Source organism: Tachyglossus aculeatus, chromosome 8 (assembly GCF_015852505.1).
Source record: "Tachyglossus aculeatus isolate mTacAcu1 chromosome 8, mTacAcu1.pri, whole genome shotgun sequence".
Lineage (NCBI taxonomy): Eukaryota > Metazoa > Chordata > Mammalia > Monotremata > Tachyglossidae > Tachyglossus > Tachyglossus aculeatus.
The window spans coordinates 38196963-38218150 of record NC_052073.1 but is presented as its reverse complement, the minus strand read 5'-3'; the positions used below and the strand labels follow the sequence as shown (position 1 = coordinate 38218150).

At 46.7% G+C, this 21188-nt stretch overlaps 1 protein-coding gene across 1 annotated transcript in view; it reads left to right on the top strand.

Moving 5' to 3' along the window:
* The window catches only part of LOC119931847 (myosin-1), a 53572-nt gene that overhangs the window by 5525 nt on the left and 26859 nt on the right, over window positions 1–21188 (top strand). The window contains exons 5-16 of the mRNA XM_038750770.1: window positions 1766–1793; window positions 3717–3825; window positions 3919–4011; window positions 4160–4223; window positions 6094–6192; window positions 8454–8557; window positions 9143–9281; window positions 11845–11963; window positions 14249–14398; window positions 16834–17004; window positions 17082–17394; window positions 18449–18525. Coding sequence (XP_038606698.1) covers window positions 1766–1793; window positions 3717–3825; window positions 3919–4011; window positions 4160–4223; window positions 6094–6192; window positions 8454–8557; window positions 9143–9281; window positions 11845–11963; window positions 14249–14398; window positions 16834–17004; window positions 17082–17394; window positions 18449–18525 — 1466 coding nt within the window. The remainder of the gene's footprint in view (window positions 1–1765; window positions 1794–3716; window positions 3826–3918; window positions 4012–4159; window positions 4224–6093; window positions 6193–8453; window positions 8558–9142; window positions 9282–11844; window positions 11964–14248; window positions 14399–16833; window positions 17005–17081; window positions 17395–18448; window positions 18526–21188) is intronic.

Here is a 21188-nt window from a genome sequence, read left to right as displayed (position 1 = left end):
ATAATAATAATAATGATGGCATTTGTTAAGCGCTTACTATCATCATCAATCGTATTTATTGAGTGCTTACTATATGCAAAGCACTGTTCTAAGCACTGGGGGGATACAATGTGATCAAGTTGTCCCACGTTGGGCTCACAGTCTTAATCCCCATTTTTACAGATCAGGTAACTGAGGCTCAGAGAAGTTAAGTGACGCTGTGCTCTCTCGAGCGCTTTGAACAGTCCTCTCTGCCCAGAGTAGGAGTTCATTCATTCATTCATTCAATCGTATTTATTGAGCGCTTACTGTGTGCAGAGCACCATACTAAGCGCTTGGGAAGTACAAGTTGGCCACATATAGAGACGGTTCCTACCCAACAGTGGGCTCACAGTCTAGAAGGGGGAGAAGGAGTTCAATAATAATAATAATAATGATGGCATTCATTAAGCGCTTACTATATGCAAAGCACTGTTCTAAGCGTTGGGGTGGTTACAAGGTGATAGGGTTGTCCCACGGGGGGCTCACAGTCTTCATCCCCATTTGACAGATGAGGGAACTGAGGCCCATAGAAGTGAAGTGACTTGCCCAAAGTCACCCAGCTGACAAGTGGCGGAGCCGGGATTTGAACCCATGACCTGTGAGCCCGCTGTTGGGTAGGGACCGTCTCTATATGCTGCCAACTTGTACTTCCCAAGTGCTTAGTACAGTGCTCTGCACACAGTAAGTGCTCAATAAATATGATCGAATGAATGAATGAATGAATGAATGACTCCAAAGCCCGGGCTCTTTCCACTGAGCCACGCTGCTTCTCTGCTTTCATTTAATCGTATTTATTGAGCGCTTACTGTGTGCAGAACACTGTACTAAGAGCTTGACTTTGCTTATTGTTCAATAAACAATACTGATTGATAGATGGGGAAACTAGGGGGGGCTAATCAATCAATCAATCAATCGTATTTATTGAGTGCTTACTGTGTGCAGAGCACTGTACTAAGCGCTTGGGAAGTACAAGTTGGAGTGATTTGACCCCAGGTCAGCAGCAGAACTGGGACTCGAACCCATGTCTCCTCCCTCCGAGCTCCAGGCTCTTTCCAGTGGCCTTCCCTGCCCGAATCGGAAGGGAGAACGGCAGCTGGGGTCGGTGTTCGATTTGAGCCGATCTTCTGCTCTACTTCAGGGGACGCTACATGGAGGTGGTGTTTCAAGGGTTTAATAATAATGGTATTTATTAAGCGCTTACTATGTGCCAGGCACTCTACTAAGCACTAGGGTGGATACAAGCCAATCGGGTGAGACACAGTCCCTGTCCCACGTGGGGCTCTCAGTCTCAATTCCCATTTTATAGATAAGGGAGAAGTGAATCAATCAGTCAATCAATCAATCGTATTTATTGAGTGCTTACTGTGTGCAGAGCACTGTACTAAGCGCTTGGGATGTACAATTTGGCAACATATAGAGACAGTCCCTACCCAACAGTGGGCTAACAGTCTAAAAGGGGGAGACAGAGAACAAAACCAAACATACTAACAAAATAAAATAAATAGAATAGATATGCACTATCTAAATAAATAAATAAATAAATAAATAAATAAATAAATGTCGGTTGGTTGAGTGGTAAAGTGACTTGGCCAAGGTCACACAGCGGACAAGGGGCAGAGCCGGCCTTAGAACATATGGCCTTCTGATTCCCAGGCCCGGGCTCTAGCCGCTGTAGTATGCTGCTTCTCAAATGCCTTTACAAAACGCCGGGCTTACCGAAAGCCTCACTGGTTTTGTTTTTCAGATCGGGAGAATCAGTCTATCCTCATCACGTAAGTTATTTCCATTCGATTAGAAATAATAATAATAAAAATAAAAATAATAATAATGATGATGGTACTTGTTAAGCACTTACCATGTGCCGGGCAGTGTACTAAACTTGGGGTGGATACAAGCAAATCAGGTTGGATACAGTCTCTGTCCCACATGGGGCTCACCGTCTTAATCCCCATTTTACAGATTAGGGAACTGAGGCACAGAGAAGTGAAGTGACTTGCCCAAGGTCACACAGCACACAAGTGATGGAGGCCAGGATTAGAACATCAAGATGGAGGCTTGTCATTCTTTCATCTTCTAGACTGTGAGCCCGCTGTTGGGTAGGGACCGTCTCTATATGTTGCCAACTTGGACTTCCCAAGCGCTTAGTACAGTGCTCGGCACACAGTAAGCGCTCAATAAATACGATTGAATGACTGAATGAATTGAATGAATGAAAATGCTCATCCTTTCCCTTCTCAGGGCAAATTCATCAGGATCCACTTTGGGACCACAGGGAAACTGGCTTCAGCTGACTGAATGAATTCATTCAATCGTACTTATTGAGCACTTACTGTGTGCCGAGCACTGTACTAAGCGCTTGTCCCAGAATGCCCCGTCAAGTGGGAGTTCGGGGGAGGGGGTCTATGGGGTTTCATTCATTCATTCCATCGTATCTGTCGATCGCTTACGGTGTGCAGAGCACTGTACTAAGCGCTTAGGAAGTACAATCCGACAACAACGGGCCAACAATGGGCTCGCAGTCTAGAAGGGGGGAGACAGACATCAAAACAAGTAAGCAGGTATCAGTAGCATCATTATCAATAGAATTATAGTTATAGCCACATCATTAATGCGAAGCAGGGTGGCTCAGTGGAAAGAGTCCGGGCTTTGGCCTCCTCTCCCCCTCGTCCCCCTCTCCATCCCCCCGACTTCCCTCCTTCCCTTCCCCACAGCACCTGTATATATGGATATATGTTTGTACATATTTATCACTCTATTTATTTATTTATTTATTTATTTTGCTTGTACATATCCATTCTATTTATTTTATTTTGTTAGTATGTTTGATTCTGTTCTCTGTCTTCTGCTTTTAGGCTGTGAGCCCACTGTTGGGTAGGGACTGTCTCTATATGTTGCCAACTTGTACTTCCCAAGCGCTTAGTACAGTGCTCTGCACACAGTAAGCGCTCAATAAATACGATTGATTGAATGATTGGAGTCAGAGGTCATGGGTTCGAATCCCAGCTCTGCCACATGTCTGCTGTGTGACATTGGGCAAGTCACTTCACTTCTCTGTTCCTCAGTTACCCTATCTGTAAAACGGGGATTAAAGATTGTGAGCCCCACATGGTACAACCGGATCACCTTGTATCCTCCCCAGCGCTTAGAACAGTGCTTTGCACATAGTAAGCGCTTAACAAATTCCAAAATTATTATTATTATCAATAAAAATAAATAGAATTATAAATAGGTACATATATACACAAGTGTTGTGAGGCTGGGACAGAGCAAACGGAGGGAGTTGGTATGTTTGGTTTTGTCTCCCCCTTTTAGACTGTGAGCTCACTGTTGGGTAGGGACTGTCTCTATATGTTGCCAATTTGTACTTCCCAAGAGCTTAGTACAGTGCTCTGCACACAGTAAGTGCTCAATAAATACGATTGATGATGATGATGATGATGATGAGGCGATGGGGAGGGGAAAGGAAGGGGGGTTTCCATGTGCTTTCCTGCCCGGACTGCTTGGCTGCCTCCATGGGACCCCAGATTCACATGGGCGACAGTTCGGCCTTGAAGGCTACTGGGGAAACCTCACGGCTGGCAGCTGGGGAACCGGCCCGGGGGGGACGTGCTTCTCCCCAAAACCCTGGCCTCTGCCGGCCTTTCGACCGACACGGCGACTACAGCCTGTAACGATTTTCCATTCGGGTCCGGCAGCGGAGAATCCGGGGCCGGGAAGACTGTGAACACCAAACGGGTCATCCAGTACTTCGCAACAATTGCGGTCACTGGGGAGAAGAAGAAGGAGGAAACGGGCAAGATACAGGTGGGGGCTAGTTTCTGGGGCCGGGAGTGAACCCCGTCCTCCCGACGGTGTCCAAACCACTCGATTTGACCTTCCCCATCTGCCTCTTTCCAGGGCACCCTCGAGGACCAGATCATCAGCGCCAACCCGCTGTTGGAGGCCTTTGGCAACGCCAAGACCGTGAGGAATGACAACTCTTCGCGTTTCGTAAGTCTGGGGGACGTGGGGACCCCTCAGACCCACCCCCCGAGACTGACGGCACCGCCGTCGGGGGGAACGGACCCCGGCTCAGTCGTTGGCCTAGAAGTTTTTTCCCGCCTTCGTGTCTGAAAACGCTCATCCTTTCCCTTCTCAGGGCAAATTCATCAGGATCCACTTTGGGACCACAGGGAAACTGGCTTCAGCTGATATTGAAACATGTAAGGACTTACAGCATTGAACCCCTACAGACTGTCTCGTTCGACTCATTCTTCATGCTGCCTTTTTTTTTAAAATGGTATTTTTTTTTGGAGAAGCAGCGTGGCTCAGTGGAAGGAGCCCGGGCTTTGGAGTCAGAGGTCACGGGTTCAAATCCCCTCTCCGCCAAGTGTTAGCTGTGTGACTTTGGGCAAGTCACTTCTCTGTGCCTCAGTTACCTCATCTGTAAAGTGGGGATGAAGACTGTGAACCCCCTGTGGGACAACCTGATCACCTTGTAATCTCCCCAGCGCTTAGAACAGTGCTTGGCACTTAGTAAATGCCATTATTATTATTATTATTTGAGCACTTACAATGTTCCAGGTACTGTACTAAGCACTGGGGTAGATCCAAGCTAATCAGATTGGACCCAATCCATATAATAATAATAACAATAATGATGGCATTCATTAAGCGCTTACTATGTGCAAAGCACTGTCCTAAGTGCTGGGAAGGTTACAAGGTGATCAGGTTGTCCCACGGGAGGCTCACAGTCTTAATCCCCATTTTCCAGATGAGGTAACTGAGGCACAGAGAAGTTAAGCGACTTGCCCAAAGTCACACAGCTGACAATTGGCGGAGCCGGAATTTGAACCCATGACCTCTGACTCCAAAGCCCGGGCTCTTTTCCACTGACCCACGCTGCTTCTCCAATGTCCCGCATGGGGCTTACTTTCTTAATCTCCATTTTACAGGTGAGGTAATCAAGGTACAGGGATGTTATTTGACTTACCCAAGGTCACACAGCGAAAAGTGGGGGTGCTGGGATTAGAACTCAGGGCCTTCTGACTCTCAGGTTCATGCTCTCTCCAGCTTGATGAGTCCAATACAACCGAGTTGGTCGACGTGCTCCCTGCCCACAGTGAGATTACAGCCTAGAGTGGGGAAAAAGACACATATAAATGGATAAATTATGGATATGGATGGAAGATAATAATAATAATGATGATGGCATATTTAAGCATTTACTATGTGCCTAGCACTGTTCTAAGCCCTGGGGGGATACAAGGTGATCAGGTTGTCCCACGTGGGGCTCACAGTCTTCATCCCCATTTTACAGATGAGGGAACTGAGGCCCAGAGAAGTGAAGTGACTTGCCCAAAGTCACACATAATAATAATGATGGTATTTGTTAGCACTTACTATGTACAAAGCACTGTTCTAAGCGCTGGGGAGGATATCAATCAATCAATCAATCATATTTATTGATGCAAGGTAATCAGGTTGTCCCACGTGGGGCTCCCAGTCTTCATCCCCATTTTCCAGATGAGGGAACTGAGGCCCAGAGAAGTGAAGTGACTTGCCCAAAGTCACACAGCTGACAAGTGGCAGAGCGGGATTAGAACCCACGACCTCTGACTCCCAAGCCCGGGCTCTTTCCACTGAGCCATGCTAAGCAGCGTGGCCTCGTGGTTAGAGCAAAGGCCTGGGCGTCAGAAGGATCCGCCACTTGACTGCTCCGTGACCTTGGGTAAGTCACTTCACTTCTCCGGGCCTCACTTACCTCATCTGTAAAAACGGGGGTTCGGACTGTGAGCCCCATGTGGGACGGGGACCGTGTCCAACCCGATTTGATTGTATCCACCCCAGCGCTTAGTACAGTGCCTGGCACATAGGGAGCGCTTAGCAAATGCCATTGAAAAAAAAAACGCACTGTGGGGTTTGATCAAAATTTATCTTCTATCTTTTTTAGACTGTGAGCCCACTGTTGGGTAGGGACCGTCTCTCTATGTTGCCAACTTGGACTTCCCAAGCGCTTAGTACAGTGCTCTGCACACAGTAAGCGCTCAATAAATACGATTGATTGATTGATTGATTGATCTTTCTTTCCAGATCTGCTGGAGAAGTCCCGCGTGACCTTCCAGCTGAAGGCTGAACGTAGCTACCACATCTTTTATCAGATCATGTCCAACAAGAAGCCCGAACTCATCGGTAAGGGACTCCGTGATTTAATTCTCGAGGTGGCCGACTAGAGAAGCGGCGCGGCTCAGTGGAAAGAGCCCGGGCTTGGGAGCCAGAGGTCGTGGGTTCTAATCCTGCCACCACCACTCGTCGGCTGCGTGACTTTGGGCAAGTCACTTCACTTCCTCTGGGCCTGTTAATTGATTAGTTAATGATGGCATTTGTTCAGCCATCATTAACTGCTATTAGTTAATCGCTAATAGTTATTAGGAGAAGCAGGGTGGCTCAGTGGAAAAGAGCCCAGAGGTCATGGGTTCAAATCCCAGCTCTGCCAATTGTCAGCTGGGTGACTTTGGGCAAGTCACTTCACTTCTCTAGGCCTCAGTGACCTCATCTGGAAAATGGGGATGAAGACTGTGAGCCCCCCGTGGGACAACCTGATCACCTTGTAACCTCCCCAGTGCTTAGAACAGTGCTTTGCACATAGTAACCGCTTAATTAATGCCGTAATTATTACTATTTTATTATTAAGCGCTTACCTCCTCTGTAAAATGGGGATGAAGACTGTGAGCCCCACACGGGACAACCTGATTACTTTGTGTTTACCCCAGTGCTCGGCACTTGGTAAGCGCTTAACAAATAATAATAATAATAATGGCATTTATTAAGTGCTTACTATGTGCAAAGCACTGCTCTAAGTGCTGGGGAGGTTACAAGGTGATCAGGTTGTCCCACAGGGGGCTCACAGTCTTAATCCCCATTTTACAAATGAGGGAACTGAGGCACAGAGAAGTTAAATGACTTGCCCAAAGTCACACTGCTGACAATTGGCAGAGCTGGGATTTGAATAATAATAATAATGATGGCATCTATTAAGCGCTTACTATGTGCAAAGCACTGTTCTAATCGCTGGGGAGGTTACAAGGTGGTCAGGTTGTCCCACGGGGGGCTCACAGTCTTAATCCCCATTTTACAAATGAGGGAACTGAGGCACAGAGAAGTTAAATGACTTGCCCAAAGTCACACTGCTGACAATTGGCAGAGCTGGGATTTGAACAATAATAATAATAATAATAATAATGGCATCTATTAAGGGCTTAGTATGTGCAAAGCACTGTTCTAAGTGCTGGGGAGGTTACAAGGTGATCAGGTTGTCCCACGGGGGGCTCACAGTCTCCATCCCCATTTTCCAGATGAGGTCACTGAGGCCCAGAGAAGTGACTTGCCCAAAGTCACCCAGCTGACAATTGGTGGAGCCGGGATTTAAGAGAAACAGCGTGGCTCCATGGAAAGAGCCCGGGCTTGGGAGTCAGAGGTCGTGGGTTCGAATCCCAGCCCCGCCACTTGTCAGCTGTGTGAACTTGGGCAAGCCACTTAACTTCTCTGTGCCTCAGTTACCTCATCTGTAAAATGGGGATTAAAACTGTGAGCCCCATGGGGGACAATCTCATCACGTTGGACCCCCCAGCGCTTAGAACAGTGCTTTTCACAGTCTTTTGCACAGTCTTTTAGACTGTGAGCCCACTGTTGGGTAGGGACTGTCTCTATATGTTGCCAACTTGTACTTCCCAAGCGCTTAGTGCAGTGCTCTGCACACAGTAAGTGCTCAACAAATACGATTGATTGATTGATTGATAGTAAGTGCTTAACAAATATCATTATTATTATTATTATTTGAACCCACGACCTTCATTCATTCATTCATTCATTCGATCGTATTTACCGAGCGCTTACTGTGTGCAGAGCACTGGACTAAGCGCTCCTCCAGAAGGCCTTCCTAGACTGAGCCCCCTTTTTCCTCTCCTCCTCCCCATCCCCCCTGCCCTACCTCCTTCCCCTCCCCACAGCACCTGTATATATGTTTGTACAGATTTGTTACTCTATTTATTTTACCTGTACATATTTACTATTCTATTTATTTTGTTAATGAGGTGCATATAGCTTTACTTCTATTTATTGCGATGACTTGACACCCGTCCACCTGTTTTGTTTTGTTGTCTGTCTGCCCCTTCTAGGCTGTGAGCCCGTTGTCGGGTAGGGACCGTCTCTAGATGTTGCCAACTTGGACTTCCCAAGCGCTTAGTCCAGTGCTCTGCACACAGTAAGCGCTCAATAAATACGATTGAATGAATGAATGAATACAAGTTTGCAACATAGAGAGACGGTCCCAACCCAATGGCGGGAGCCACGCCGAGCAAAACCATCGTTATTGTTATACTCTTGACCGTTTCCCATGGTGACAAGGGGACAAAGGGACATAACACAGCTTCTGCTCTGTTTCACGCCGTCAGATATGCTCCTGATCACCACCAACCCGTACGACTACGCCTTCGTCAGTCAGGGGGAGATCTCGGTGGCCAGCATCGACGACCAGGAGGAGCTGATGGCCACCGACGTGCGTAAATCAATCGATCAATCGTATTTATTGAGCGCTTACTGTGTGCAGAGCACTGTACTAAGCGCTTGGGAAGTCCAAGTTGGCAACATCTAGAGACAGTCCCTACCCAACAGTGGCTCACAGTCTAAAAGGGGGAGACAGAGAATCAATCGTATTTATTGAGCACTTACTATGTGCAGAGCACTGTACTAAGCGCTTGGGAAGTACAAATTGGCATCACATAGAGACAGTCCCTACCCAACAGTGGGCTCACAGTCTAAAAGGGGGAGACAGAGAACAGAACCAAACATACCAACAAAATAAAATAAGTAGGATAGAAATGTACAAGTAAAATAAATAAATAAATAAATAAATAAATAGAGTAATAAATATGTACAACCATATATACATATATACAGGTGCTGTGGGGAAGGGAAGGCGGTAAGACGGGGGGATGGAGAGGGGGACGAGGGGGAGAGGAAAGAAGGGGCTCTTTCAAAACCAAACATACTAACGAAATAAAGCTCGAGTCCGACGGTCAAACACCCACCCCCGTTTCACGCGGGCGGACCCCGACTGTTGGCCGGTTGTCTCTCCTGGCAGAGCGCCATCGATATCCTGGGCTTCACGGCGGACGAGAAGGTCTCCATCTACAAGCTAACCGGAGCTGTGATGCACTACGGGAACATGAAGTTCAAGCAGAAACAGCGGGAGGAACAGGCCGAGCCGGACGGCACCGAAGGTAGCGGCCTACTCCGCTTCCATTTTGGAGGCATTTTGAGGCTCGTGGGAAAAATCTCACTCGGAGCTTATTCATTCATTCATTCAATCGTATTTATTGAGCGCTTACTATGTGCAAAGCACTGCTCTGGACTGTGAGCCCATTTTAGACTGTGAGCCCACTGTTGGGTAGGGACTGTCTCTATATAATTAATGATGGCATTTATTAAGCGCTTACTATGTGCAAAGCACTGTTCTAAGCGCTGGGGATTTTACAAGGTGATCAGGTTGTCCCACGTGGGGCTCACAGTCTCAATCCCCATTTTACAGATGAGGTAACTGAGGCACAGAGAAGTTAAGTGACTTTCCCAAAGTCACACAGCTGACAATTGGCAGAGCCGGGATTTGAACCCATGACCTCTGACTCCAAAGCCCGGGCTCTTCTCCACTGAGCCACGCTGCTTCCCTATATGTTGCCAACTTGTACTTCCCAAGCGCTTAGTACAGTGCTCTGCACACAGTAAACGCTCAATAAATACGATTGATGATGATGATGGTGTTCTAAGCGCTGGGGGGGATACAAGGGGATCAGGTTGTCCCACATGGGGCTCACAGTCTTAATCCCCATTTTACAGATGAGGTCACTGAGGCCCAGAGAAGTGACTTGCCCAAAGTCACACGGCTGACAATTGGCGGAGCCGGAATTCGAACCCGTGACCTCTGACTCCAAAGCCCGGGCTCTTCCCACTGAGCCACACCGCTTATCCTCCCGGCAGTGCCATTTCTGGAGTTCTTTCCTGTTTATAGAATGAGGAAATAGAGAGAAATAAGCCAACCCAGTTCGGCCACAAAATGGGTTTTCATTAATAATAATAATGGCATCTATTAAGCGCTTACTAGGTGCAAGCACTGCGGAGGTTACAAGGTGATAATAATGATAATAATAATGGCATTTATTAAGCGCTTACTAGGTGCAAGCGCTGCCGAGGTTACAAGGTGATAATAATAATAATGATAATAATAATGGCATTTATTAAGCGCTTACTAGGTGCCAGCGCTGTGGAGGTTACAAGGTGATAATAATAATAATAATAATAATAATGGCATTTATTAAGCGCTTACTATGTGCAAAGCACTGTTCTAAGCACTGCAGAGGTTACAACGTGGCTCAGTGGAAAGAGCCCGGGCTTTGGAGTCAGAGTTCATGGGTTCAAATCCCAGCTCCGCCAATTGTCAGCTGTGTGACTTTGGGCAAGTCACTTCACTTCTCTGGGCCTCAGTTACCTCATCTGTAAAATGGGGATTAAGACTGTGAGCCTCCCGTGGGACAACCTCATCACCTTGGAACCTCCCCAGCGCTTAGAACAGTGCTTTGTGCATAGTAAGCACTTAATAAATGCCATCATTATTATTATTATTACAAGGTGATACTATGTGCAAAGCACTGTTCTAAGTGCTGCGGAGGTTACAAGGTATAATAATAATAATAATAATAATGGCATTTATTAAGTGCTTACTATGTGCAAAGCACTGTTCTAAGTGCTGTGGAGGTTACAAGGTGATAATAATAATAATAATAATGGCATTTATTAAGCACTTACTATGTGCAAAGCACTGTTCTAAGGCTGCGGAGGTTACAAGGTGATAATAATAATAATAATGATAATGGCATTTATTAAGTGCTTACTATGTGCAAACCACTGTTCTAAGTGCTGCGGAGGTTACAAGGTGATAACAATAATAATAATAATAATGGCATTTATTAAGGATTTACTATGTGCAAATCACTGTTCTAAGCGCTGCGGAGGTTACAAGGTGATAATAATAACAATAATAATAATAATGGCATTTATTAAGCGCTAACTATGTGCAAAACACTGTTCTAAGTGCTGCGGCGGTTACAAGGTGATAATAATAATAATAATAATGGCATTTATTAAGCACTTACTATGTGCAAAGCACTGTTCTAAGCACTGCGGAGTTTACAAGGTGATAATAATAACAATAATAATAATAATGGCATTTATTAAGCGCTTACTATGTGCAAAACACTGTTCTAAGTGCTGCGGAGGTTACAAGGTGATAATAATAATAACAATGGCATTTATTAAGCACTTACTATGTGCCAAGCACTGTTCTAAGCGCCGGGGAGGTTACAAGGTGATCAGGTGGTTCCACAGGGGGCTCACAGTCTTAACCTCCATTTTACAGATGAGGGAACTGAGGCTCAGAGAAGTGAAGTGATTTGCCCAAGGTCACACAGCTGACAACTGGTGGAGCTGGGATTCGAACCCATGACCTCTGACTCCAAAGCCCGGGCTCTTTCCACTGAGCCACGCTGCTTCTCGAACGGAGGGGGTCCAGAGAACAACTTTTGGACTGTGAGCCCACTGTTGGGTAGGGACTGTCTCTGTGTGTTGCCAACTTGGACTTCCCAAGCGCTTAGTACAGTGCTCGGCACACAGTAAGCGCTCAATAAATACGATTGATGGTGAACTCTGGCCACCCCCTGCGACTTTTCGGAGAAATCGGGGTCCTTTGTGCCTCACATCTGTCGTTCCTTTCACCCTACCTCCATCTCGTAGTTGCCGACAAAGCGGCCTACCTGCAAAGTCTGAATTCGGCCGACCTGCTCAAGGCTCTGTGCTACCCGAGGGTGAAAGTCGGCAACGAGTACGTCACCAAGGGCCAGACCGTTCAACAGGTAGGCCCTCCTCTCCGGGGACCGGAGTCTAGTATATAGACCGAGACGTTGGCTCCCTCAGAGAAGCAACACGGCTTAGTGGAGAGAGCGCGGGCCTGGGAGGGGGTCCTCATCCCGGCTCCTCCATTCAACTGCTGGGTGACCTTGGACAAGTCACTTCCCTTCTCTGGATCTCAGTTCCCTCATCTGCAAAATGGGGATTCAATCAGACGACTGTGAGCCCCGTGCAGGACCTATCTTGCATCTACAGAAGCAGCGTGGCTCAGTGGAAAGAGTCCGGGCTTTGGAGTCAGTGGAGGTGGGTTCAAATCCCGGCTCCGCCAATTGTCAGCTGTGTGACCTTGGGCAAGTCACTTCACTTCTCTGGGCCTCGGTTACTTCATCTGTAAAATGGGGGTTGACTGTGAGCCCCCCATGGGACAACCTGATCACTTTGTATCATCATCATCATCAATCGTATTTATTGAGCGCTTACTGTGTGCAGAGCACTGTATTAAGCGCTTGGGAAGTACAAGTTCGCAACGTATAGAGACAGTCCCTACCCAACAGTGGGCTCACAGTCTAAAAGGAGGAGACAGAGAACAAAACCAAACATACTAACAGAATAAAATAAATAGAATAGATATGTACAAGTAAAATAAATAAATAGAGTAGCAAATATGTACAAACATATATACATATATACAGGTGCAGTGGGGAAGGGAATCAGACTTTGTATCTCCCCAGTGCTTAGAACAGTGCTTTGCACATAGTAAGTGCTTAATAAATGCCATTATTATTATTATTATTATTATTATTCTCTTCTCTGGATCGCAGTTCCCTCATCTGCAAAATGGGGATTCAATCAGACTGTGAGCCCCGTGCAGGACCTGACAAGCTTGCATCTAGAGGTAGCAGCATGGCTCAGTGGAAACAGCCCGGGTTTTGGAGTCAGAGGTCATGGGTTCAAATCCCAGCTCCACCAATTGTCAGCTGTGGGACTTTGGGCAAGTCACTTCACTTCTCTGGGCCTCAGTGACCTCATTTGTAAAATGGGGATTAAGACTGTGAACCCCACATGGGACAACCTGATCACCTTGTATCCTCCCAGCACTTAGAACAGTGCTTTGCACAGAGTAAGCGATTAACAAATACCATCATCATTATTATTATTATCATTCTTACCCCAGTGCTCAGTACGGTGCTGGGCACGTGGTTCATTCATTTCATTCATTCAATCGTATTTATTGAGTGCTTACTGTGTGCAGAGCACTGGACTAAGAGCTTGGGAAGTCCAAGTTGGCAACATCTAGAGATGGTCCCCACTTGACAACGGGCTCACAGTCTAGAAGGGGGAGGCAGAGAACAAAACAAAACATGCGGATGGGTGTCAAGTTGTCAGAATAAATAGAAGTAAAGGTAGATGCACATCATTAACAAAATAAATAGAATAGGAAATACGTACAAGTAAAATAAATGATAATAACAATAATAATAACAATGGTATTAAAAGTTGGCAACATATAGAGACGGTCCCCACTCGACAACAGGCTCACAGTCTAGAAGGGGGAGGCAGACAACAAAACAAAACATGTGGACGGGTGTCAAGTCATCAGAACAAATAGAAGTAAAGGTAGATGCACATCATTAACAAAATAAATAGAATAGGAAATATGTACAAGTAAAATAAATGATAATAACAATGGTATTACAAGTTGGCAACATATAGAGATGGTCCCCACTCGACAACAGGCTCATAGTCTAGAAGGGGGAGTCAGACAACAAAACAAAACATGTGGACGGGTGTCAAGTCATCAGAACAAATAGAAGTAAAGGAAGATGCACATCATTAGCAAAATAAATAGAATAGTAAATACGTATAAGTAAAATAAATAATAATAACAATAATGGTATTTGTTAAGTGCTTACTATGCGCAAAGCACTGTTTTAAGCGCTGGGGGGGATACAAGGTGATCAGGTTGTCCCACTTGGGGCTCACAGTCTTAATCCCCATTTTCCAGATGAGGGAACTGAGGCACAGAGAGGTGAAGTGACTTGCCCAAAGTCACACAGCTGACAATGGGTGAAGCGGGGATTTGAACCCATGACCTCTGACTCCAAAGCCCGGGTTCTTTCCACCAAGCCACGTTGTATAAACATATATACCGGTGCTGTGGGGAGGGGAAGGAGGTAGGGCAGTGCGGGGGGGGGAGGAATGGGGAGGAAGCACGTAGTAAGCACTTAACGAAGACCACAGTAATCAGTATTACTTGGTCAGACTGGGGTCTGCCCCTTCGTTCTGCCAGGTGATCAACGCGGTGGGCGCCCTGGCCAAGGCCGTCTACGAGAAGATGTTCCTGTGGATGGTGACCCGCATCAACCAGCAGCTGGACACCAAGCAGCCCCGGCAGTACTTCATCGGAGTCCTGGACATCGCCGGCTTCGAGATCTTCGACGTGAGCCGGCCGACACCGGGAAGGGGGCGAGGGGGAGTTGAGGCTTTGGAGGCAAATGGGATTAGGGATTCATAGAAGATATGAACGCGGGGCTCGGTGGAAAGAGCCTGGGCTTTGGAGTCAGAGGTCATGGGTTCTAATTCCGGCTCCGCCAACTGCCAGCTGTGTGACTTTAGGTAAGTCACTTCAGTGGCCCTCGGTTACCTCATCTGTCAAATGGGGATTAAGACTGTGAGCCCCCCGTGGGACAACCTGATCACCTAGGAACCCCCCCAGCGCTTAGAACAGTGCTTTGCACATAGTAAGTGCTTAACAAACACCATCATTATTATTATCTTCTCTCCTCGCTGCCAAATATAAGGTGAAATTCGAAAGTGGGTGAAACAGGATGACCCTGGGTATTGGCCATACAATTTGGCTATTATCGGAATGCCACATCATTCGGTCATGTTTATTGAGCACTTACTGTGTGCAGAGCACTGTCCTAAGCGCTTGGGAGATTTGGAAGCACCCTGGCCTAGTGGAAAGAGCCCGGGCTTGGGAGTCATTCATGCATTCAATCGTATTTATTGAGCGCTTACTGTGTGCAGAGCACTGGACTAAGCGCTTGGGAAGTCCAAGTTGGCAACATATAGAGACGGTCCCTACCCAACAATGGGCCCACAGTCTAGAGTCAGAGGACTTGGGCTCTAATCCTAACTTTCGCCACTTGCCTGCTGTGTGTCCGTGGGCAAATCACTTCACTTCTCTGAGTTGCGTCTTCCTCATCTGTAAAGTGGGAATTAAATAATAATAACGATGGTATTGGTTAGGCGCTTACTATGTGCAAAGCACTGTTCTAAGTGCTGGATGCCTGTTCTCCCTTCTACTTAGACACTAAGCTCCATATAAGACAGGGATTATACTACATGATTCATCATATTGTACTCTCCCCACCTAATTGTCTTATATCTACCCCAGCATTCAGTTCAAGTGCTTGGCAAATAGTATTTAACCAATACCACAATTATAAATTTTATTCAAAGAACAGCTCTTTCTCCTCCTTAGGTATATGTATCAATCAACGGTATATCATGTGTATATATATCAATCAATCAATCGTATTTATTGAGTACTTACTGTGTGCAGAGGACTGTACTATGTGCTTGGGAAGTACAAGTTGGCAACATATAGAGACAGTCCCTACCCAACAGTGGGCTCACAGTCTAAAATATATATATAATATATATATATATAAAAATATATATATATATACATATATAAAATATATATATATATACACATACTTGCACATGTATACACATATTGTTATATAAATCAATGCACATACGTGTAAATATATACATATGTATTTGTGTGGGGAGGGTTTGTGTGTCCATATATCCCCCCATACATATAATAATAATAATAATAATAATGATGACATTTATTAAGCGCTTACTATGTGCAAAGCACTGCTCTAAGTGCTGGGGAGGACACAAGGTGATCAGGTTGTCCCACATGGGGCTCACAGTCTTAATCCTCATTTCCCAGATGAAGGAAATGAGGCACAGAGAAGTTAAGTGACTAGCCCAAAGTCACACAGCTGACAAGTGGGGGAGCAGGGATTTGAACCCATGACCTCTGACTCCAAAGCCTGGGCTCTTTCCACTGAGCCACACTATATATATTAAATACATAATCATCACTCATGTGACAAACCTAGTTTCACACAAAGAACTCTATGCATGTCAAAAAAGGAGCTGAGAAAATGACCGGGAAAAATGTCACAGTAATAATCAAAATAATATTAATATTTGCTAAGCACTTGCTATGTGTCAGGAACTGTTCCAAGCGCCGAGGTAGATACAAGTTAATCAGGCAATTTATGGTATGAAATCAATTAACATTCAATTACAGCCCATCAGAGGGGAGATGCTATGTTTGGTCGCAGGAAAGTATTCTAGAAATTCGACCGGTAGGAGTGGGGAACCCGGGGGACGAGCTGTGAATTTGAGGGGAGCAAGTCATCATCATCATCAATCGTATTTATTGAGCGCTTACTGTGTGCAGAGCACTGTACTAAGCGCTTGGGAAGTACAAGTCCTAAGAAGAAAATCCCTGATGTAGGTCAACGGGGTGGCAGAGATCCAGCAGAGAAACCCTGGGAAGATGATTAACAGTAGCGACTGAGACTTAATAGGAAGAAGAGTGGCAAACAGATTCCCCTCAGCATTTTTCCATTTGCAGGGAAAAGAAAGAACCCACAGAGACAAATAAATTTGTCGTCACTGTGCTAAACGAGTAGACTGAAGGGGATTATTCCGAGCAAAATGGATTACAGTTTGGGTGGAAGGATCCTAATTAGAAATTAGGGATGTCTAGAGATGCTCGTTAGGGATAATTATGAGCGCCGCAGCTAGTTGCGAGAGAAGCGACTGTGTCCGCTTGTGCAGTTCAACAGCCTGGAGCAGCTGTGCATCAACTTCACCAACGAGAAGCTGCAGCAGTTCTTCAACCACCACATGTTCGTGCTGGAGCAGGAGGAGTACAAGAAGGAGGGCATCGAGTGGGAGTTCATCGACTTCGGCATGGACCTGGCCGCATGCATCGAGCTCATCGAGAAGGTGGGTCCGGCCGGCGGGCCCGCCCTCTCCCCCCGTCCCCCGCCCCGCCCCGCCGACCGGCTCTCTTCTCCCCACAGCCGATGGGCATCTTCTCCATCCTGGAGGAGGAGTGCATGTTCCCCAAGGCCACGGACACCTCCTTCAAGAACAAGCTCTACGACCAGCACCTGGGCAAGTCCAACAACTTCCAGAAGCCCAAGCCGACCAAGGGCAAGGCCGAGGCCCACTTCGCCCTGATCCACTACGCCGGCACCGTGGACTATAACATCACGGGCTGGCTGGAGAAGAACAAGGACCCCCTGAACGAGACCGTCGTGGGCCTGTATCAGAAATCTTCCCTGAAGACTCTGGCCTACCTGTTTTCCGGTGCGGCCGCGGCCGCCGAAGCCGGTAAGTCTCCGAGATTTAATATTCTGGAGGGTCGAGGACACTCAAAACAGATGCCGTGGGCAGGGGACGTGATTCCCAACTCTACTGCACTGTATTCATTCATTCAGTCATATTTAATAATAATAATAATAATAATGATGATGATGGCATTTATTAAGCGCTTACTATGTGCAATGCACTGTTCTAAGCGCTGAGGAGGTTACAATGTGATCAGGTTGTCCCACGGGGGGCTCACAGTCTTCATCCCCATTTTATAGATGAGGGAGGTCACCGAGGCCCAGAGAAGTGAAGTGACTTGTCCAAAGTCACACAGCTGACAAGTGGCGGAGCCGGGATTTGAACCTATGACCTCTGACTCTAAAGCCCGGGCTCTTTCCACTGAGCCACGCTTCTTCTCTAATCGTATTTATTGAGCGCTTACTGTGTGCAGAGCTTACTATACCCTTCCAAGCGCTTAGTACAGTGCTTTGCAGAAAATAAGTGCTCATATATAATTGAGGATCATTTCCCACAGTCAAAACGGGACATCCTCTAGACTGTTGAGGGCAGGGAATGTGTCTCCTAACTCTGCTGTAGGAGTGTTTAGTTCAGTGCTCTGCACACATTAAGCTCTCAGTAAATACGACTCACAATATTATACTCTCCCAAGCCCTTAGTACAATGCTCTGCACAGAGTGCTTGGTAATATTACTCTTTTTATTTTACTTGTACATATTTATTATTCTATTTACTTTGTTAATGATGGGCATCTAGCTTATTTCTATTTATTCTGACGACTTGACACCCGTCCACATGTTTTGTTTTGTTGTCCGTCTCCCCCTTCTAGACTGTGAGCCCGTTGTCGGGTAGGGACCGTCTCTAGATGTTGCCGACTCGGACTTCCCAAGCGCTTAGTACAGTATTCGGCACACAGTAAGCGCTCAATAAATATGATTGAATGAATGAATGAAGTATGATTCATAGTATTGTCCTCTCCCAAGTGCCTCACAGAGCGCTCTGCACACAGTAAGCGCTCAATAAATACGATTGAATGAATGGTGCTTTTTCTCCTCAGAAGCCAGTGGTGGTGCTGCCAAGAAGGCTGCCAAGAAGAAGGGCTCCTCCTTCCAGACCGTGTCTGCGCTTTTCAGGGTACCGTCCCGTTATCTTTTCTAACGTCCTCGATTGGGTCGTGAAATTATAGTGGCGGCCAAAGCTGCCAACTGACGACTTGACACCTGTTCAAATGATTTGTTTTGTTGTCTGTCTCCCCCTTCTAATAATAATAATAATAATAATAATAATAATGATGATGGCATTTACTAAGTGCTTACTATGTGCAAAGCACTGTTCTAAGCACTGGGGAGGTTACGAGGGTGATCAGGTTGTCCCACATGGGGCTCACAGTCTTCATCCCCATTTTCCAGATGAGGGAACTGAGGCCCAGAGAAGTGAAGTGTCTTGCCCAAAGTCACACAGCTGACAAGTGGCAGAGCCGGGGTTTTGTTGTCTATCTCCCCCTTCTAGACTGTGAGCCCGCTGTTGGGTAGGGACTGTCTCTATATGTTGCCAACTTGGACTTCCCAAGCGCTTAGTACAGTGCTCTGCACACAGTAAGCGCTCAATAAATACGATTGAATGAATGAATGAATGACCTCTGACTCCAAAGCCCGGGCTTTTTCTACTGAGCCACGCTGCTTCTAGACTGTGAGCCCGTTGTCGGGTAGGGACCGTCTCTATATGTTGCTGACTTGGACTTCCCAAGCACTTAGTACAGTGCTCTGCACACAGTAAGCGCTCAATAAATACGATTGAATGAATGAATGAGGGGCAGTGCGGTCTAGTGGAACGAGCCCGGGCCTGGGAAGTTGGAAGGCCCTGGGTTCTAATCCCACTCTGCCGCTAGGCTGCTGGGTGACCTTGGGCAAACTGCTTCACTTCCCTAGGCCTCAGTTCCCTCATCGGGAAAATGGGGATGAGGACTGTGCCCATGTGGGCCGGGGATGGTGTCCAATGTTGTATCTACCCCAGCGCTTAGAACAGTGCCTGGTACATAGTAAGCGCTTGATACGTACCATTACAATGATCGGCGGCCCCCCGGGGGGTGGGGGTTTAGGATGGGGGGGGGCACCAGGTGAAGGTAGTTTAGTTGGGGGTTTGTTTGATGTCTGAGGGCTTCAAGGGTGTGAGAATGTTGGATAGGGTGAATATGATAATAATAATAATAATAATAATAATAATAATAATAGCATTTGTTAAGTGCTTACTATGTGCAAAGCACTGTTCTAAGCGCTGGGGGATACAAGGTGATCAGGTTGTCCCACGTGGGGCACAGTCATCATCCCCATTTTACAGATGAGGGAACTGAGGCTCCGAGAAGTTAAGTGACTTGCCCAAGGTCACACAGCAGACATGTGGCGGAGTCAGGATTCGAACCCATGACCTCAGACTCCAAAGCCCGGGCTCTTTCCACTGAGCCACACTGCTTAGGGAGAAGGGAGAGAGGGAGTAGGGGAAAAGGGAGAACAGGGGAGACGGAGAAGAACAGGGGAGGGGAAGAGGGGAGAGGAGAAGGAAGAACAGGAGAGAGTTCTAGACTGTGAGCTCGTTATGGGCAGGGAATATGTCTGATGTTATATTGTACTCGCCCAAGCACTTAGTACAGTGCTTTGCACACAGTAAGTGCTCAATAAATACGATTGAATGAATGAATGAGAGGAGACGGGAGAGGAGAGGGAAGAGCAGGAGAGGGGCGAGGGGAGCGATCTGCGCCGTGACCTGAGGAGACTATCTCACTTGAGAAAGTGGGGATCAGAAGAAGGAGGTTGGTGGGGAGGTATCGCAGTAAATGGATATGACTTTCCAGTCTGCAGATTGAGTGGGTGGAGATTTGAGACAGTTGAAGCAGTGTGGCCCAGTGGAAAGAGCACGGGCTTTGGAATCCGAGGTCAGGGGTTCAATTCCCGGCTCTGCCAGTTGGGCAAGTCACTTCACTTCTCTGGGCCTCAGTTCCCTCATCTGTCAAATGGGGATTAAGACTATGAGCCCCCCGTGGGACAACCTGATCACCTTGTAACCTCCCCAACGCTTAGAACAGAGCTTTGCACACAGTAAGCGCTTAATAAATGCTATCATTAGAAGTAAATAGTCCCTATTAGCGGTAACAGTAATAGTATTTATTAAGCACTTACCATGTGCAGAGCACTCTACTAAGCGCTGAGAAACAGTGGACATTAGACATTAGTACTGTCTAATCAATACTATTAGTAGAAGTCAGAGAGAAGTCAGTAGAGAGAAGTAGGAAAACTGAGAGAGGCATCCCGGGGTCACCGTCTTTTGGTTACCGTACCTACCTAGAGAAGCAGCGTGGCTCAGTGGAAAGAACCCAGGCTTTGGAGTCAGAGGTCATGGGTTCAAACCCTGGCTCCACCAATTGTCAGCTGTGTGACTGGGTAAGTCACTTCACTTCACTGAGCCTCAGTGACTTCATCTGTAAAATGGGGATGAAGACTGTGAGCCCCCCGTGGGACAACCTGATCACCTTGTAACCTCCCCAGCACCTAGAACAGTGCTTTGCACATAGTAAGTGCTTAATAAATGCCATCATTATTATTATTAGTAGTAGTAGTATTACAATGTAGTGGTCTCTGATACGAGGTTGTGGGAACCTTCCTGTATGGTAAGCAGGAGCGTGGCCTAGAGGCTGGATACTGGGAGTCAGAAGGACCTGGATTCTAATCCCGGCTCCACCAGTTGTCTGCTGGGGGACCTTACTAAATGCCATTTAAAAAAAAGCACTGAGGTAGATACAAGCT